General features: G+C 48.0%; 1 protein-coding gene across 3 annotated transcripts in view; it reads left to right on the top strand.

Annotated features, from left to right (window-relative positions):
• The window catches only part of LOC144673486 (androgen-dependent TFPI-regulating protein-like), a 138547-nt gene that overhangs the window by 33242 nt on the left and 87708 nt on the right, over nucleotides 1–17597 (top strand). For all 3 annotated transcript variants that reach the window (XM_078535305.1, XM_078535308.1, XM_078535307.1), the window contains exon 2: nucleotides 10107–10223. In XM_078535305.1, the coding sequence (XP_078391431.1) occupies nucleotides 10107–10223 (117 nt within the window). The remainder of the gene's footprint in view (nucleotides 1–10106; nucleotides 10224–17597) is intronic.

Below are 17597 nucleotides of genomic sequence, written 5' to 3' on the forward strand. Positions count from 1 at the left end.
AACACATACTTATTTACACTGTAGTCATGAACAATTATCAAGCACAGGCTAATTTTGCCTGCTTCAATTAAACTTGACCAATCCTGCAGGTTCAAGTTTCACTCTTAGGATCAGCCACAGTACTCAGCTGGCATTTCGGTGCAGTATTGATAAAATTCTGCCCTTTGGAGATGATATTAAACTGCAGTCCTTCACTTCCTTACTTTGCTCAATGTTGCCTTTCTTGCATTATTTTTTTTGTCCCTTCACTGAGAATCATTTGGTGCCCCACTTACACCATGCACCATTTTGGGGCAACAATTTACCATTTACCTTCTGCACTGAGTAGGATAATGAATCATTCCAGGCCTACATTATCCCCTTCCCCAATTTGAGAGAAATCAACTCAGACTTACTTAGACTTAGTTCCTCCGGTCCCTTGGGGGACAATGGGCAGCAAGATTCTGCCACCGGCCCTGATCCATCGCAATCACTTTCATTCCAGCCCAGGTGGTGTCCTGCTCTTGAAGGTCCTCCTTTAATGTACTTCGCCAGGCCCCTGTATTCATTTTCCATCTGGTAGTTTCCATTCTACTGCCTCTCTGGCAGGATGTATGTCTGAGAGATTAGATACCAGTCATCACGCTGTCGCAATATCCCAGAGGTGCCTCTGACCAGTCCTCTGTAGTACTTCTTTATTGGTGATACTGTGTCTCCATATGATGGCCAGGATCTGATATGGCAACTTTGGTGAAAGATGGCCACCTTTGTTGTTCTGTTCCATGGCATGAATTTCACACTCCCTCACTGGTGGGTTTTTAGGTGGGGGAAGGGGGGTGCGGAGGAGTGGGAAATAGCACAAATGGTCTTCCTGCTTGTTTCCCGCCCATCACAACTTCTCAGTGATTTTACGCTGGGGCCTGCCCTTGCCCCTATTGAGGCCCTTAAGTGGCCAATTATTGACCACTTAAGGACTGTTTCCCACCCAGCCTCAATTTTTAGGCTGGCGGGAGGATTTACCTGGCATGGGAGATGCCTGAAAATGATGGGGTTTAAGCCTCAGGCGGGAAGTTGGGGGGTGGGACAGCCTCCATCAGAAGCCACCTTCTAACTTTGGCCCCCCCATATGGTCCAGTGGCCACTGGACCGACCTCTCCTCCGCCTCTCCCCCAACACCCAAATCTCCCACTACCCATCCCCACCCTGAAATTCCCTACCCAGCCGCCCCCCCCCAACCCTGCCCCCACCCCCACCCCCACCCCACCACCTCCACCCCCCCCCCCTCGCCCTGAGACCCTAAAAACTTACCTTTCCGTCCAGTCCCAGGACTTAAACTCTGTCGTCTTCATGCACATGCTCTTCTGTTCACTGCAACTTCTGTTGTTGCAGGGACTAGAGAGCTGCTGGCCACCTGTTTGGCTGGCAGCTCTCTAAATCGGGACTTCCTGCTGATTGAGGGGCGGAAGTCCCGCCTGCACACAATTGATGCTCATTTGGGCGTGAAATGGCTGTGGGACAGGCAGTCGGTGGGGATGTGTTCCCTGCAGATTCTTCAGAAGGCGGGATGGGGGATCCCACCATCCAAAATATCCTAGCCCATGTCTCGCTGGCATAGGTTGCTGTTGGTACTACTATGGACATGTAGGCCAGAGCTCTCCCATGCCCCCACCAGCAGGATCAATGGTGGATGTTGCGGGAGGGGGCGGGGGTGGAGAATTTGCTGGGAGGCCCAAAAATTGGTTTCGCACCGGTATGAATTATCAGCAGGATCTTCCGATGCTGCCCACCATGACGGATCGGGAATCCCGCTGGAGGCCAGTGTGAAGCCAATCTGAATCCTGCTAATTGGATGCAAATGAAGGCCTGATCGGAATTGTCCCCCATGCCCGCGGGAAAGCACACCGGCCCAGAACAGATCTGAACAAGCGCGACATGCAGAAGTTGGGACTTAGCTTTAGGGCCTTGCACAGGTCGTGGACCCAAAGAGAGGAAGAAAAAGAGAGCCCTACAGCTACCAGCTGGAGGAACACGTGGCATCACATGCCGGGTGGATCCCCATGCACATGGCTCCCCCGTGAAGCAACTCTCGGAAGGTGGAAGTTCTCCACGCAGCAACTTCGACTTGGCTGAGGCTTCAAAACTTCACAGACTTCGCCATGGGAGGGGGGGTGAAGTGTCAGGTGGGGATGAAGATGGAGGGGTGAAGGTGTCGGGGGGGTGGGGGGGTGGTGAAGATGGGAGGGGGGAGGGGGGAAGGTGTCCGGAGGGAGGAGGGAGTATGGGGGGAGGAAAGAGTTTGAAAGTGGAAGGTGTTCGGGGGAGGGGTTTGTGGAGTCAATGGCTGCCTTCTGGGGAGCGAACTCAGGGTGGGTGAGGTAGGAGGGGATGGTTAGAGTAAGGGGGCAGAGGGAGCCGATAGGGCAGGAGGGTGAGGGTTCATCGGTAACAGTAGAAGGGGCAGTGGGGGTGGTTGGTGGGGACACGGAGGCAAACACAGACCCTGGGGGTGGGAAGGAGGAAGTTGAGGAGTTCAACGTTGGCAGGGGTGGGAAGGTGATGGTGGGGAGATCGAAGGTTATGCCAGGTGGACCTATTGTTATGGGGGAAAGGACATGGGTAACTGAGGGAAGGGAAATGGTGGGGGAGCTGAACAGAAATCTGACTACTGCCATCCTTGCAATACAGAAAGTGAGAGGAGCCTCGTGATGGATGGGCACAGGTGCTGCATGGGAGTGTGATCAGTGGGTATGGAAGGTACAGGTCAGCTCAGATGGACAACTGAAAGAGAACCCCAGCAGGAAGCATTGAAAATGCTCAGGACATTAGATGAGTGTGCTGGATGAATGCTCTGCATGCCTGGGAGAGTGCTTACACAAGACTGCGAAAGGCCCTGCCACAGGCACCTCTCCTGCCAGAATCACTGCGTGCAGCTGAACTGCTGGTGTTGGATGGTTTGGGGGGTGAGGGTAGGTCTCGCGAAGCTTATATAATGACACTGAGTGATAATAGCAGACATTATTCAGTGAGACTGAATATATTTGCAGGTATTACAGTGACAGTGTTTATCCATGAAACCACTTGAGGTCAAATTTCCTAGATTTTACTTTGCCTACCAGTTCTTGGTGCTGCTCTGGAATCTGCAGGATGGGTGGAGGCAGCCTGTGGAGTTGTTTGCCCTGTTGCCTTTGATGACTTCAGCAGCCATCCTCTGGAAAGCCAAGGCCTGGAGGACCCCAGCTTACTTTGGCTCTCGCCCTATGGGCCAGCTGCTCCCACTTTGGTGACAGAGGATGAGGTTGAAGGAGGTCACAGATAAGGGGATTCGGAGGGAGTGGATGACCTCTGAGAGTCCTGAGTGAATGGCCCAGGGCTGAGCAGTTGCTGCTCCTCCTCCCTTTGGGCACCTGAGGGCCCTGGCCTGACTTCTTAATGGGAAGGGGCACCTGGAGGGACGTCATGGTGCCCTGTTCCTCTCTCACGTTGCCACTGCATGAACTCATGCATGACAATGGCAATGGAGTGCTGGTCTGCGTGCATCCCCAGCAGAAACTGGGCATTCTGCTGGATGAGGGTCTCAATGGCATCCGCCAACCTCCCCAGAGAGACCTCCATGCCTGCACATGTGGGCACCACTTCATCAGACAACAGGTGGACGGACTCCTTCGACTCGCGTGCCACTCTGTTGAGGGTTTCCAACAGCTCTGTGTGGTGTTCCTCCACCTCTTGCTGACTCTCCACCATAAGTTGGAAGGCTGATTCCAGAGGCTCATCATCTGACTCGGACCTCACAGATGCCTCTTCCCCAGCAGTCCTCTGAGAGCCGGGGAGCTTGGCTGAAGCTGCCTCCTCCTGCTGCAGACATGTGTCCATGTGATGACCACCAGATTGTGAGACCCTTCCTAAACTAGCACTAATACCCACTAAGGTCTCTGTTCCTGAGCTGGTGGAAGGTGCAAGTGACTGCTGTGACGCTTGTACAGATGTGGAGCTTTCCTCTTCTGCTCCCTCCTGGCTCATCTCTGGGCTGGGGTTGGGGCTGATGCCTGATGGGGAGTCCTCCTCTTCCTCCTTGGGCCTTGGTCTCTTCCTGGAGGCACCTGTAAGTGAGATAGAAGAGTGCAAGTGACAGCATCAGCTGCCTCCAACATGGAGGCACATTCAATCCTCAGGTTTGTATTGCATGGATGAATCCTTACTAGGTAGATGCCCAAGGCTGTGCTCCCCATTACCAATGGCTTAGTCCTGCTCCACTCCTGTAAGCTCAGAAGCCCTCTCCTCGAATTCCGGAGGCTCATCATCAGAAAAATGGTCACCCCCCCACCCCGCGCCCCCCCCCCCCCCCCCCCCCCCCCCCACCATCCCCGCCGTCTTCTCACCTTCTCCGCAATTGTGACGAAGCTTCTCTTGCACAAAGAGAACATGTTTGAGGAGTTGCATGTTGCATGGATTGGAGCAGTGAAAATTGGTTCATTTATCATACCCCCCCTTTGCAAGTTAGCCCACTTTTGTGGCAGGTTATCACTGGTGCGAATTGGGCAGAAGGATTGTGGACCAGCTCCCTCCGGAGCACTGAGCACATCCACTTTCAAGGGCAAGGCTCAGACAGGCATGTGATTTGTGGAGGTTGCTGGTTCTCTCTGCTCTTAAGCTGGTTTCCCCCCTTCACCCCAACCAACCCCCACCACTGGTTCCATGCAGTGTTCCATGTCTGTTGAAGGGTGAGGCAGGTACAGTAGGCACTCCACCACAGTGTGTGGGGCTGTGAGGCAGGACATGCCGTTGCCACTGGGCTTTGGACCCTGACATATTGGAGTCTTTGTGGTTTATGTGATCATCTGATCAGACCTATCCTGGTGGAGCGAATAAAGTCGTTCATCCTCTTCCAGGGCAATTCCCTCTCAACTGTATATCACCATGTTGCCACCTCTGCTGGGTCTGTCCTGCCAGTGGGACAGGACATACCCAAGGATGGTGATGGTGATGTCTGGGATAATATCTGTAAAATATGATTCCATGAGTATGACGATGACTGGGATTTTCTGTGCCCGCCGGCATCGGGCGTGTTTGGTGGCATGAGCGGATAATATGGTGCGATCGGTTTCACGACGGGGTGAAACCAGTTCGCGGTCGTCCGCTCAGCAAGCCAATGGCGGGCCACGTTTCCTGCCATCAGATATTGGGAACCTCATTCTAATACATCAGCATATCATTATTAGGCCTGCCCACCAGAATCATCTCCCCCACCCCACTGGATCGTCCATCCACATCTGCGGGAAAACACGGCAACATGTTTCACAACTGCATATAAAAGGCATGCACCTGGCGAGCTGCACTTCGCTCGGGACTTCAAGGTTTATTTGCCTACCTTGCTTCAGACGGCACTCACAGTCATCAGCTCCAGGCTTCACAGACAGCACCACATCACTTTTAGGTCACAGCTCACAGGTCTCTACCTACCAGTTCAGACATACATGGGTGGCTTTTCAACAGCTGCTGGGCTAGGGCTTGCTTGGGGAAGGGGGAGAAGTGGCCTCAGGCAAGGGAAGAGGCTGCAGGGCGAGGGCTGTACTGGGGAAGGAGGGTATCCCGGGGTGTGTGTGGAGGCACATGTTGATCTGTGCAAGTGACCTCAAGATAGCGAGGGCTGAGGACGCAGTCTCCAGAGGAGATGAGGCCAGATGGAGATGTGAGGGTGTGTGAGAATGGGTGGTGATGTCTCTTGAACTGGCAGTAAGTGAGATGCCAGTGAATGTGTGATGGGCTTGAGTGTGTGAGTTTGGAGTAATGAGATGGTTGCCATGCCCTGGTTGCACTGATGAGATCATCCTCTATCTGCATTGGATGGCCAGCTTCTTCTGTGCAGCATCGCCTACCAAGCCTTAGTGGTAATGTTGCTTCCCCTCCTGCTGCCAAAGCGGGGATAGAGGACATCACACCAGGCCTCCATGGGCGCCCAAGGGTTGCAGTCTTCTTGCCTTTTGGGGCCATGCCTTCTTTGCTGCAGTCCTGGGCTGGAGGTAGTGAGTGTGGCTGTACTTCAATTGTGGTGCCTGGCGTGATGGAGACGCGAGTTGACAGCGTGGCAGATGAATTGGAGCCTTCCCGCCATGGAAATGGCTTGTTTCCAGGGAATGCGTAAATAATGTGGCAGGTTTGTGTCGATACAGTGTGAAAGCCTGCCATCGCGGCCGGCGGGTAAAATGTTTTTTACTCTCCCTCTCTGCACTTAGTGCAAATCTGGGGCAATTCCACCCAATGTCAGGCTATTGCTTGACTAGTCTGTGAGACAGCTCTTCAAATTTTGGCGTTAGTCCCCAGATGTTAGTTAGTAAGGAGGACTTTGCACGGTCGATAGGGCTGAATTTGCCGTTATCGTTTCCGGTGCCTAGGGCGATGCTGTGTGATTGATCCGGTTTCATTTCTTTTAGACCTTTTAGTGGTTTGATACAATTGAGTGGCTTGCTAGGCCATTTCAGAGGGCATTTAAGAGTCAACCACATTGCCACTGGTCTAGAGTCACATGTAGGACAGACCAGGTAAGGACAGCAGATTTCCTTCCCTAAAGGAAATTAGGGATTTGAATCCAGATCCCAGAGCATTACCCTGGGTCTCTGGGAATTACCCTGGATTGCTAGTCCAGTCTCATTAGCACTATACCACTGCTTTCCCCAGGGAGTGCTGCTGGTCAAGTGACAGGAGTGTGGCACTTTGTAGAATGGAGATGTTGGCGGTGTGCTGGGCTGGAGACTGCCATATGAAGGTGCTGACCTTGGACCTCTTGTGGCACTGCTGTCAAGTCCTTGGGCCAGAGTCTGGTAATTGATCACTTTGGCCTTCTGCTCACACTCTCTTCTGAGGGTGGGTACTGGGGACCTGCTGGTCCCAATGTGAAACCATGGCATCTCTCCTGTCCACCTCCATGACTAAGGCCTCCATCACCATCTCTGTGAACCTGTGAGCTCTCTATTTGCCCTGATGTTCCATTTTCCTTCTTCAGAATTATCAGCGTTTGGCAATTCAATGCAACATCTCTTTAAGAGGGACAGACTGCCATTCAGAAGAGATGGTTGGCTGCGCCACTCACTTTCAGAACATACTGTCTGCCCCCAACTGAGTGCTAAATCAGCCAGTAGCGCAGGTCGCTACATCAGGTAAATGAGGATACAACACCAAATTTGCATGCTGGCTGCCTCACAGCAACAGGCACAGGAAGGTTGCAAATCATGACCCTCCCATGCCCAAAAAAATGGGGCAGATCAATTTGTAAACCATGAAGTTTTTATAAAGAGCTCTTTCTTTTTATGTTCTATTAATATAATTTACAAATATGAGGACCCCATTTTTAAGGATCTGATCAAATTGTTCTGCCATCTTACAAGGATTTGTGTACCTGAACACCAAGATCTCTCTGGCCATCTGCACTTTTCAAAAGCATACCATTTGAAGTAAACTTTCTTCCTATATTAGTCCTCCCAAAGTGCATGACATCCCAATTCTCCATATTGAGCTACATATAGGTTGTTTATAAACATTGAAAGGAGTTGAAAAAATGAACCCAAAACTGACCTTTAGGGAACAGCACTGCAAACGCACCACCCTTTGATTTCTGTTATTGTATCCATTAATTTTGTATCCATACAGCTACTTTCCCACTAATTCCATGGACTTCCAGCTTCTTAACAAGCCTCATGTACAGCAATACAAACACAAAATACCACAGGGGTTGAATTTTATGCATCGCGGGTAAGCATGCCCTCGCTTGGCTAGCTCGTCCTACAAGCCATTTAACGGTCTTCTGCCCTCATTGCAGAGGAAGTCCCATCTCTGAGAGCTGCCAGCTAATCAAATGGCCGGCAGCTCCCTTGTTCCAGGCCAGAGGAGGCCTTTTTTCATTTTTTCAACTCCTTTCAATGTTTATAAACAACCTATATGTAGCTCAATATGGAGAATTGGGATGTCATGCACTTTGGGAGGACTAATATAGGAAGAAAGTTTACTTCAAATGGTATGCTTTTGAAAAGTGCAGATGGCCAGAGAGATCTTGGTGTTCAGGTACACAAATCCTTATAAGATGGCAGAACAATTTGATCAGATCCTTAAAAATGGGGTCCTCATATTTGTAAATATGGCCACTACTAGGACTGCAGTCCCCTCAAGAAAAGTTGCCCAAACTTAAAGGTGTCATGGATTTTGCTGGAGCCAGTCTGGCAGGCCCCAACAATCATGATGGGGGTGCCAGGATTGTCAGAGCAAGGTAGGAGGGGAAACATGGGTGGGAGGGGGGAGAATTACCTGTGGTGGGTCGGGGAGTGTCTGATGAGCACAGGTGGCCCGAAAAGAAGCTACCACCCCTTGCCAGACTCCCAATCCACTAGGTTTCATTTGGATGGGTCCCAACAGCGGCCAGAGGAGGCCTTCAAATGGCCTTTAATTGGCTACTTAAGGTCTGCAATTGGCCCACGGATGAGAAGGCTACCCAATCCTTCCCCCGCCACTGGTAGAATAATGGGTCGGGGTGGATGGCGATTGGGCACAGTGCCACTGCCATGGCACCCAATTTTATGCCTCCCTACCACCTGCCATCCTGGGGAGGGGTGGGGGGAGCTGTAAATTCCAGCCAATGCTGAAAATCTGAAATTAAAAAAAAACAGAAACTGTTGGAAATATTTAGCAGGTCATGCAGCACCTTTGGAGAAACAGAGTTAATGTTTCAGGTCAATGATGACCCTTCGTCAGAATGCATAGAATGTCTATTGCACCACCTTGATCAACCTCCTCTGTTTCTTCATCAAATTCTATTAAGTTAGTCAGACCCAATTTGCCTGATTTACTCAACCCTTTCCAAATGAAAGTTTATTTTGCACCTGATAACAGTTTCCCCATCACAGATGATAGATTGATTGACCTGTACTTTTCTGGTTTATTCCCCTCCCCTTTCATGAATAATGGTGTAGCATGAGGAAGCCTGTAGTCCTTTGGCACTACTCCAGTATATAATGAGGATTTAAAGATTGTGGCCAATGCCTTCTGTTATTTCTACCTGTGCTTATTTCAACAATTTAGGATTCATTCCACCTAGAGCAGGTGGCTTACCTTTCAGTCCTGAAGCAGTGTGGGGTCATGACCGGAAATGATTCAGGCGACAGATTCCCAACCCTGGATTGAAAATCTCCACCACTGATATGAATATACGAATTAGGAGCAGGAGTAGGCCACTCGGCCCCTCGAGCCTGCTCTGCCTTTCAATAAGATCATGGCTGATTTGATTATAGCCTCAATTCCACATTCCCACATACCCCCGATAACTTTTCATCCTCTTGCTTATCAAGAATTTATGTAGCTGTATCATAAAAATATTCAAAGACTCTGCTTCCACTGCCTTTTGAGGAAGAGAGTTCCAAAGACTCACTACCCTCTGAGAGAAAGAAATTTCTCCTCATCTCTGTCTTAAATGGGCGACTTCTTATTTTTAAACAGAACCACAGAGGAAACATCCTTTCCACATCCACCCTGTCAAGTGCCCCTCAGGATCTTATATTTTTCAATCAAGTCGCCTCTTACTCTTCTAAACTCCAGAGGATACAAGCCTGGCCAGTCCAACCTTTCCTCACAAGCAACCCACCCATTCCTAGTATTAGTCTGGAAAACCTTCTCTGAACCGCTTCCAATACATTTACCCTGTTTCCTGTTAGCTAGCCAACCTCCTATTCATGCCAATTTGTTATCCCCTACAAAATTTGAACTTTTATTTTCCACAGTAACCTTTGATGTGGCACCTTATCAAATGCTTTCTGGAAATCTAAGTACAGTACATCCACCAGTTCCCTTTATCCAAAGCACATGTTATTTCTTCTTCTTCTCCCCCTTTCATACTCCTTAGCTCCTCTCTTCAATCACCATTACTTCCTCCCTCCACCTTTCCACTTCCAATCTGTCTCCTTTCCTCTGCTTTCTACACTTTTTCATATGAAGTGTATTGTACTTGTTCTTAGCATCTTGTATGAGAGAGAGATGTAAGAGAGATTGATTAAGTAATTGGATACAGTTGGTCTTGAAGCTTGCACTGTAACTTTGCAACAATGTTGTTTTATGTGTTGCACTCACAATATCTTGAATTATTTTTCTAGTTTCTGCAGACTGTTCTCAATGGGCTGTGTATCCTGGCAGATATACTGGGACCTGTCATATGGATTCTGTCACTGAGAGATCTCTTCTTCTCAGTCCTGGCTTTCCCTGTTGGCACTGTAAGTAGAAAATCTTATCATTGTTCTAGAAATTGCCATGTTTTTACAAGAAACTGGAAACAAAGATGAGTTCTTTTTAGACTTGTTACACGATAATCTCTCCAGCCTAGAAATCTGAGGTCCGGAAACACTGGTTGTCTGGAAATCCTTTGAGCAGACCCATGCACTCGCCACTCAATTGCTCAGGCGCTGAAACAAATTGGAAAGGCATGGTCTCACCTTATCTTCAAACTGTGGATAGAAAATGGGGGATGGGGGGAAGTGGTGAATGTGTAGCATGGGAAAATGCGGCATGAGGTTACAAAGTCACTCAATTTCTCTCTCTCGCTGTTTACTTCTCCATCTCTCTCTGACCTTATCTCAGTCTCTCTCTTTTGATCTCTTTCTGTGTCTCTCAGTTAGTCTATTTCTCTACATCTCTTTCCACCAACCGTACCCCCCGCCCCCACCCCCACCAATTTCTCTGTCACTGTTGGTCCCTCTCTTTCTTTTTCTCTCTCCATCAGTCTATTTCTCCATCTCTTCCTCTCTCTCTCCCTCTCCCTTCATTTCTCACTCTGGGTCTCTCCTTATCTCTCTGTCTTTATCTCCCTGTGTCTCCCTTTTTCTCCCTCTCTCTCCCTCTTTCCCTCCTCTCCTTTTGCAGTGGCGCTTTTAAGCAAACCCAAACATTCCCAGGTATAGTTCATTTGTTTTAAACCCTCACCATGGCTTCTAAGAAAAGTGCAACAAAACAAAAAACATGTAATATCGGAAATGGTGGAAATAAATATTTGGGTAAGTAAAATAATTTTTGTTACTGCTTTATAATGTTTTATCACTGTTTTATGCTTCAGCTAAGCATTTTATGTAAAAGGTATTTTCAGGTTCACACAGTTGTAGTGGGAGATAATAAATTCGCTGGACTGAATTTTGTCAGATGGTGGGAGCCCTGATGACAGGCTGGAATGTCAGGGGCATTTAAGGGACTCCTCGGCTGCATTTTAGGCCCATTGTGCAGCTAATTAGTTGCCATCAGGGCTCCCATCCTATTAAGGGATGAGATCCCGCCTCCAAGAGTTGCTGGCTAATCGGAAGGTCAATAGCTCTTCAGTCCCTGCAGCGTCACCAGGAGCAGTGGCCATTGTTGGGACTGCAGCAGCTGAGAGATGCAGCGATGGACGCTGCCCTTGCAGCAAGGTGAGTGGGGTCGGGGGTTGCTGGGGCTTTTCAGGCAGGCCCCGATGAGGTGGGCAGTGGATGGCATGGACACGGAGGCAACCATTGCCTCTGGGGGCCACTTCATGTGCAACAGAGGGATCCCTCCAGGGCACGGCCAGGGCACTCTCCCCGTGTGGTGGAGGGTCCACCCGCCACTGGAAAAATCCCAGCAATGGTGGGAAGAGACCTCTAAATGGCCACTTAAGTGGTACAATTGGCCTCTGTGTGCCCTCCACCTTACCTTCTGCTGGTAAAATACCATGATGACAGGAGCAACAGTGCACTCCAATCCCAGCTTTCCCTTGTTATTTTATGAGCCCCCCACCCCACCCTCCCCCCCACCCCCCCCCCCACCTCCCAGCCCACCCCTAAAGGGCTGGTGAAACCCAGCCCACTGTGTCTTTCTGCTTCCTTAAAATAATACTAGTTTCTCCAAAGTTCCAAGCATGTAATCCACGCTGTCCTAAGCTGACAGTTGACATTTGATTTATCGCTTTGATCACTGAGATAATTTCAGGCCATCCATTCCCATATTTGGAAACTGCAGAAATTTAACAACTCTGTTTTATTTATTCATGGGATGTGGGTATTGCTGGCAAGGTCAGCATTTATTGCCCACTCCTAATTGCCCTTGAGAAGATAGTGGTGAGATGCCTTCTTGACCTGCTGTAAATGCGACCTTGAAGCACTGTAGATACACCCATAGTGCAGTTAGGGAGAGCATCCCAGGATTTTGACCAAATGACAGTGGAGAAACAGTGATATAGTTCCAAGTTGTGCAATTTAGAATGGAATTAGAGGCGGTAATATTCCTTGCACCTGCCACTTTTGTTCTTCCAAACGGTAGAGGTTATGAGTTAGGACAGTGCTGTTGAAGGAGCCTTGCCAAATTGCTGCAGGGCAGCTTGTAGATGGTACACACTGCAGCCATGCTGTGCTGGTGTTAAAGAAATTAATTGTTTAAGATGGGGGTGGGGGGCGGGGCAATGAAGCAGGCTGTTTTGCTGTGGATGGTGTCAAGCTTGTTGAGTGTTGTTGGAACTGCACTTACCCAGGCAAGTGGAGAATATTCTATTACACGCCTGACTTGTGCCTTGTAGATGGTGGGACAGGCTTCGGGGAGTCAGAAATTGAGTTACTCACTGTAGAATTCCCAGCTTCTGACCTGTAGACAATGTGCAATAAAGGAGCGAAGAAGGAGATGGGGCCACATTTTCCATGGAGTGGTAATCACCGTCAGACTGCCACTCCACTCCTTTTTACTTGCATTAGTCTGGAGCTGCACATTTCTTGCCTGGACATCTGACCCAGGCCTGGTGAGAAATGTGCAGTGTAGCTGCTTCTGGAATTCTTCAACACAGTCCAGAGGAAGTGAAGCCATGCCCCCTTTTTACAGCACTGGCTGGGGAGTCAGAGGTGGGTGGTTAGTTGGGGTGGGGTTAGGGGATTATTCGGGGGATGAGGTGTAGCTGGTGGATCAGGGGTTAGTCGGGATGGGGGTGGTAGTTGGATGGTCAGGAGTGTTGTCGGCGTGTGGGGGTAGTTGGAGGGTCAGAGGGGGTTAGTTAGTGGGGTAGTTGGGGAATTGGGTATAATCAGTGGATTGGGGTGGTTGTTGGGCGGTTGGGGAGGTAATTGGGAGGAGGAGGTAGTCGGAGGGAGAGAGGGGGTTAGTCAAGGGGTGTGGTAGTTGGGTGTTGGGGGGGATAGTTGGGGTGGGGTTGGAGGTAGTCAGAGGGTCAGAGCGAGGTAGTAGGGAGATGGGAGGTCCAGTGGAGGGGTCGGAGTGAGGGTTCTGTACCATAGCTACCCAGGAATTAGAATTGGTTTTATTCCTTCTAACTTTTCCCGGTTAACTATTCTATTAAGTAAGTCAGAATTGCCTGAAGTCTCCAACTTTAAATTGGGGGTTTGAAGGGCTGCAGACGTGGGGTAATTTCCCAATGGGTGTTGAAACTTCCCGGACAATCCTCATGCAGCCCTTGCATGGGGACTTCTGAGGGGTCCCACAGTGCCTCTTCTGGGGCACCTTTGGGGTACGACCCTCCAGGAAAGGAAGATCTGGGCCATTACGTCTCACAAAGGGTTCACTTCACAATTAAAAATGCTGCAGTTTTGTAGATACTGAAAGACAAATAATGAATCTACATTAAACAGCCTTAAGTAATAAATTGATTTGGATTAATTACTTCTGACTATGTTCAATGCTAGTAAAAGTCTGATAGACAACTTTGCAAAGGGAAAGCCATTACCTCAGCCCGTGGCTGAATCACAGCCCTTTCTGAAGACTTGTAGCTGCTACATTCCTGAAACTGAGTCCTCCTAGTCTGTTGAATGGTATATTTTCTTTATTTGTGTCCATTGTATCATTTAACCTTTTTTAGACCTCCTGCTAAAGCTCTGCTAGTTCACAGAATCACAGGATGCTTACATCACAGAAGGAGGCCATTTGGCCTTTCCTGTCTACACTGGCTCTCTGAAGGAGCAATTTACCTATAGAAAATCCCCTGCCTTCTCCCCACAGCCCTGCACATTCTTCCTGTTCCGATAATAATCCAATTCTCTCTTAAATGTCTTGGTTGAACCTGCCTTCATCACACTCTCATTCCTGATCTTAACCATTCGCTGCATGAAAAAGTTTCCCCTCATGTCTCCATTGCTTCTTTTGCCAATTACCTTATATCTGTGCAATCCCCCCACCAATGGGAACAGTTTTTCCCTACCTATTCTGTTCAGACCTCTCATGACTTTTGTATACGTCTATCAAATCTCTTCTTCACCTTCTCTTCTCCAAAGAAAACAGTCCCATCGTCTCCAATCTATATATGTAACTGAAGTTCCCCATCCCTGGCACCATTTTCGTGAATCTTTCCTGCACTTGTACTAATGCCTAAAGTGCGGTGCCCAGAACTGGAAGCAATACTCCAGTTGAGACTGAACCAGTCTTCTATACAAATTTAACATAACCTCCTTGCCTTTGTACTCTATGTCCCTATTGATAAAGCTTAGGATGCTGTATGTTTGATTAACCACTTTCTCAACCTGCCCTGCCTCTCAACCTGTCCTGCCACCTTCAATGACTTATGCAAATATATACCCAGGCCCCTCTGCTGCTGCACCCTTTTTAGAATTGTACCATTTATTTTACATTGTCTCTCCATGTTCTTTCTAGCAAATGAATCACTTCACACTTCTCTGCATTATATTTCACCTGCCACTTGTTACCAACCTATCTGTGTCATTTTGAAGTTCCACACTGTCCTCTTCACTGTTCACGGTGCTTCCAAGTTTTGTATCATTGCAAATTTTGAAATTGTGCCCTGTATGCCAAGGGCTAGGTCATTAATATATCAGGAAGAGCAAAGGTGACTGCGATCCCTGGGGAACTCCATTGCAAACCTTCCTCCAGTCCAAAACAGATCCATTAACCACTACTCCCTGTTTCCTGTCACTCAGCCAACTTCAAATCCATATTGATACTGTGCCTTTTGTTCCTTGAGTAACATCTTTGCTCTCAAGTCTGATGTGCGGAACTGTATCAAATGCCTTCTGGAAGTCCATGAGCACCATGTCAACAACATTACCCTCATCAACCCTCTCAAAAAAACTCCAGCGAGTTGGTAAAACACAATTTGTCCTTAACAAGTCCATGCTGGCTTTCCCTAATTTGTCCTAGTGACTTTTTTCTTCTGAATTATTGCTTCTAAAGTTTCCCCACCACTGTGGTTAAACTGACTGGCCTATAGTTGCTGGGCTCATCTGTGCACCCTTTTTTGAACAAGGGTGTGACATTTACAATTCTCCAGTCCTCTGGCACCACCTCTGAGCCTAAGGAATACTGAAAAATAATGGCCAGTGCCTCCTCCAATTTCCACTCTCACTTCCCTCTGTGTCCTTGGATGTATCTCATCAGGTCCTGGTGTCTTATCAACTTTAAATACATACAGCCTATCCAATACCTCCACCTTATCAATTTTAAACCCTTCAAGTGTCTGAACTACTTCCTCTTTCACAATGACCTGCACAGCACCTTCTTCCTTGATAAACACAGATACAAGGTATTCATTTAATACTTCAGCTATGGCCCCTACCTCCATATGTAAATCTCCTTTTTGGTCTCTCATTGGCCCCACTCCTCCTTTTACCAGCCTTTTACTATTTACAGGCCGATAGAAAACTTACTGGTTTCCCTTTTATGTTAGCTTCCAATCTCTTTTCATACTCTCTCTTTGCTTTTCTTATTTGCTTTGTCATTTCCCCTCTGAACATTATATATTCAGCCTGGTTCTTGGTTGTATTATCTACTTGACATCTGTCATATGTACACTTCTTCTTCTTCACCTTAATCTCTCTCTCTTTTATCACCGAGGGAGCTCTGGTTTTTTTTCCCCTACATTTCCTCTTGGTGGGAATATACCTTGACTGTGCCTGAATTGCCTTCTCTTTAAAGGCCATTTTTCCGTTATCATTTTGCCTGCCAACTTTTGATTCCAACTTATCTGGGTGAGATCCATTCTTACTGCATTGAAATTGGCTTCCCCCAGTTAATTATTCTTACTCTGGATTGTTCTTTGTCCTTTTCCATAGTCAGCCTAAAATTATGATACAATGATCATTGTCCCCTTAACGTTCTCCTAATCTTGATCCACTTGGCCCACTTCATTTGTAAGAACCAGGTCCAATAATGCCTCACTTACTGTTGGACTGGAAACATTCTGCTGTAGAAAATTTTCCTGAACATACTTTAGGGACTGTTTCCTCTTCTCTGTCTTTTACACCACTACACAGTCTATATTCGAATATTTAATGTCCCCCATTAAAACCACTCCATAATTCTTGCACCTGTCTGTAATTTCCTTGCAAAATCATCCCTCTACACCTTTCCCAATAGTTTCCCACTGAGCAATGTAATTGCACCTGTTTTGTTCTTTAGCTCTTTGGGACATCTTCTCTCTCCAGCACTGTAATGTTCTCCATAATCAATAAGGCCACCGTTCTCCCTTTCCTTCCTTTCATAGCAGTCCTGAACACCAGGAATATTTAACACCCAGTCCTGCGCCTCTTTGAACCAGGTCTCTGTTATAGTCATAACATCATATTTCCACATGGCAACCTGCACCTGTAACTTACCAATCCTATTTACCACACTGTGCACATTCACATATATGCACAGCAAACATGATTTAGACTTCATTACTTTCTCCCTTACTTTCAACCCACCTAATGAATAGTGCAGGAGGGCATACTAGGAGCAGCACCAGGCATACCCAAAAATGAGGTGTCAACCTGGTGAAGCTACAACACAGGACTACTTGCATGCCAAGCAACATAAGCCATTCCTTCACTGTCACTGGGTCAAATGCTGGAATTCCTTCCCTAACAGCACTGTGCTGTACCTATACCACAGGGACTGCAGTGGTTCAAGAAGGCAGCTCACCACCATCTTCGCAAGGGCAATCAGAGATGGGCAATAAATGCTGGCCTAGCCAGTGACACCCACATCCCATGAATGAATAAAAAAATACTTACTATTTCCTGCACTATCTCTCCCAGTATACTGTGCATCTTGGTATTCCTCTCTGATAGCATCTCCTGGTTCCCACACCACTGCCACTTAGCTTAAACCCTCCCCAATAGTATGAGCAATTTTCCCCACTAGGAAATTGGTCCCGGCTCTCTTTAGGTGCAAACCATCCGGCCTGTACAGGTCCCATTTCATCCAGAGCTGGTCCCAATGTCCCAAGAATCTAAAGCCCTCCCTCCTGCACCATCTTTCCAGCATTCATCTGCTTTCCTTCTATTTCTGCACTTGAAATGGGAGTAATCTAGAGATTACTACTTTGAGGTACTGCCTGCTAATTTCCTACATACAAATATGCGAACATACAAACATACATCTGAGTATACGAATTAGGAGCAGCACTAGGCCATTCATAGACTCATAGACATCTACAGCACAGAAGGAGGCATTTAGCCCAACGTGTCTGCGCTGGTCAACAAAGATCTGACTACACTAATCCCATTTTCCAGTGCCTGGCCCATAACCCTGTAGGCTATGGCAATGCAAGCGAATATCTAAATACTTCTTAAATGTTACGAGAGTTTCTGACTCAGCCATCCTTCCAGGTAGTGAGTGCCTGGCTCCTACCACCCTCTGGGTGAAAAAATTTCTCC

This window comes from Cetorhinus maximus, chromosome 3 (assembly GCF_964194155.1).
Source record: "Cetorhinus maximus chromosome 3, sCetMax3.hap1.1, whole genome shotgun sequence".
NCBI classification, from domain to species: Eukaryota; Metazoa; Chordata; class Chondrichthyes; order Lamniformes; family Cetorhinidae; genus Cetorhinus; species Cetorhinus maximus.